We start from the raw sequence: 2013 nt of genomic DNA, 5'->3' as shown, positions 1-2013 counted from the left end.
CAGGGGCAATATTCTGTCTTCTCTCTCACACCGTCTCACCAACCCGGTCCCCAAAATCGTGAGTCACATGCTCCCCATGGGTAGACAAGGGGTTGTTCAGGGTTCCTGCAAGCTGGGACCCTCTCCTGCACCCCTCCTCCAGGGCTCCATGGTTCCCACACCGTCTTGGGGGCCCCCCGAAGGTGCTGAGGGCCACCCCCACGGTGGTCTGCATCGACCCCCTCCACTGCCACACACCTTCGCTGCCACCAGTGCAAAGCCAGGAATGCTTTAGGGACCCAGTTCGGGAACTGAAGGCCCCGCCCCCCAGAGTGTGGGACCCGGAGGACGTGGCTGTCCGCCAGGCAGGCCACAGCAGAGGCTCTGGCTGTGACGGAGTCTGTGAACAGTCCCCGGCCCAGGGAGCTGGAAACTGACTGTCCCGCAGTAACATAAATAATGGAAAATGTGCGTCGGTCTTCAGCACGCTCTCCACCGCCGGCGCCACGGGACGCTTGGGGCTCAGCCCTGGGATCCCTTCCCTGCCGGCCACGTCCCAGAGAGGCCATCTAGTCCCCTCCTGCCTCTGCTCCAGCCCCAGGGCCCATGGGCAGCTGCTACCCGGGACCACCCAGGGACACGGGTCCCACCTGCCGCCACAAATCCTTACCCTTCTGGAACCCCGGTTTCCCTCAGTGACGGGGGACAGCTAGCACTCACTTCCCAGGGCCAGGAGGAGCAAACGAGACCCAGGCAGGACACCGACCCAGGTGGGCCTCCCTGGCCCTTGGCTGCAACCACCTTGTACTCTAGAAAGCTCGCTGTAAATGTAGGTGAAAGGCACCGCCAGCTGCACTGGTGGTCCGTCTAAAACCGAGGCAGAGGGGCTCCTCTCAGTGACCCGGAGGTTGATTGGTGGTGCATGATGGGACGTCAGAGTGGGCCCCGAGGTCATGTCAGAGTCCCAAGTTCACTCCATTTGGCCCCCGCCCGATGTTTGGAGGAGAGTCTGTATTACAAAGGAGGAAACTGAGGCTGAGGGGCGAGGGGTCCACCTGAGGCCACACAGACATCTGGTCGGTGTCCTCCTGGGCCAGGCCCCTCCCCACAGCCTAACTGCCCTATCACCCCCGGATTCTGGGTGCACATGCCCGGGGTGGCCCTGCCCCAGAACGTGACCCTACTTCTTCCTTGAGCAGCATCAAAGAGAAGCTCATGACCCAGGCGGACCGGTTCAGTGAGGAGGAGGTAAGCATGGACTTTTCGGGGCGATGCTGAGTCTTTCGGGGAGGCGCGGGGGGGCCCAGGCCCTTCTCTGCAACCCCTCCTCGCGATTGCTCTTCCTCAGATACGGAGGTGATGACCCCCTCAACTCCTTGGATGAGAACAAGGAGGAGTAGGGGTGGCCATGGGACCCTGGGCTCTGAGCCTTGCCCCCAGCTGCAGAGAGAGGGGCAACATTCTTCCTGAAGGCCTCAGGGGGATCCCCTGCTTTTGACCTTCATCCCGGCTGACTCCCTCCTCCCTCCCCAGGTCAAGCAGATGTTCGCGGCTTTCCCTCCAGACATGTGCGGTAACTTGGACTACAGAAGTCTGTGCTACATCATCACGCACGGCGAAGAGAAGGACTAGAAGTCCCCACCTTCCGAGGCAGCCAATGCCGGCGGTGTTATGGGGGCGACTGTCGGGCAACCCCTGCGGCCAACATGTGTAAAGAAAAGGCTCCCCTCGCCCCGTGGGTGGATCAGGGGCAAAACAAGAATAAAGCTTGCGAACAAGGCTCGAGTTTCTGTGATGAATGCCCCGGCTGGGGAGAAAAGAAACAGTCCTGTGTTGTTGGTTTTTCCGACACTTTTTACTTCCCCGGCTTTGCTCAAATGTTCCTGATGGGCTGAGTGTAGAGCTCATTGACAGTTTTAACGGTCCCCAGCTGGGCCACAGGACATTGCCTTCATTTATGGAACTGTGGTTGAGCACCTAGGGCGTGCCAGACCCAGTGCCAAGTCGGGGGAGCACAGCGGACGACCCGGCCCT

The 2013-nt window shown here is 60.8% G+C and overlaps 1 protein-coding gene across 1 annotated transcript in view; it reads left to right on the top strand.

The window, feature by feature from the left end:
* Positions 1 to 1759, top strand: part of MYL10 (myosin light chain 10) — a 9778-nt gene extending 8019 nt beyond the window's left edge. The window contains exons 6-7 of the mRNA XM_077777898.1: positions 1179 to 1227; positions 1513 to 1759. Coding sequence (XP_077634024.1) covers positions 1179 to 1227; positions 1513 to 1611 — 148 coding nt within the window. The 3' untranslated portion in view covers positions 1612 to 1759. The remainder of the gene's footprint in view (positions 1 to 1178; positions 1228 to 1512) is intronic.
* Positions 1760 to 2013: the final 254 nt, after the last annotated feature.

Source organism: Crocuta crocuta, unplaced genomic scaffold (genome assembly GCF_008692635.1).
Source record: "Crocuta crocuta isolate KB4526 unplaced genomic scaffold, BGI_CrCroc_1.0 scaffold217, whole genome shotgun sequence".
In the NCBI taxonomy this organism is placed as follows: Eukaryota; Metazoa; Chordata; class Mammalia; order Carnivora; family Hyaenidae; genus Crocuta; species Crocuta crocuta.
Note: the sequence above shows the minus strand (reverse complement) of the source record. Positions and strands in the feature narration are given on the sequence as shown.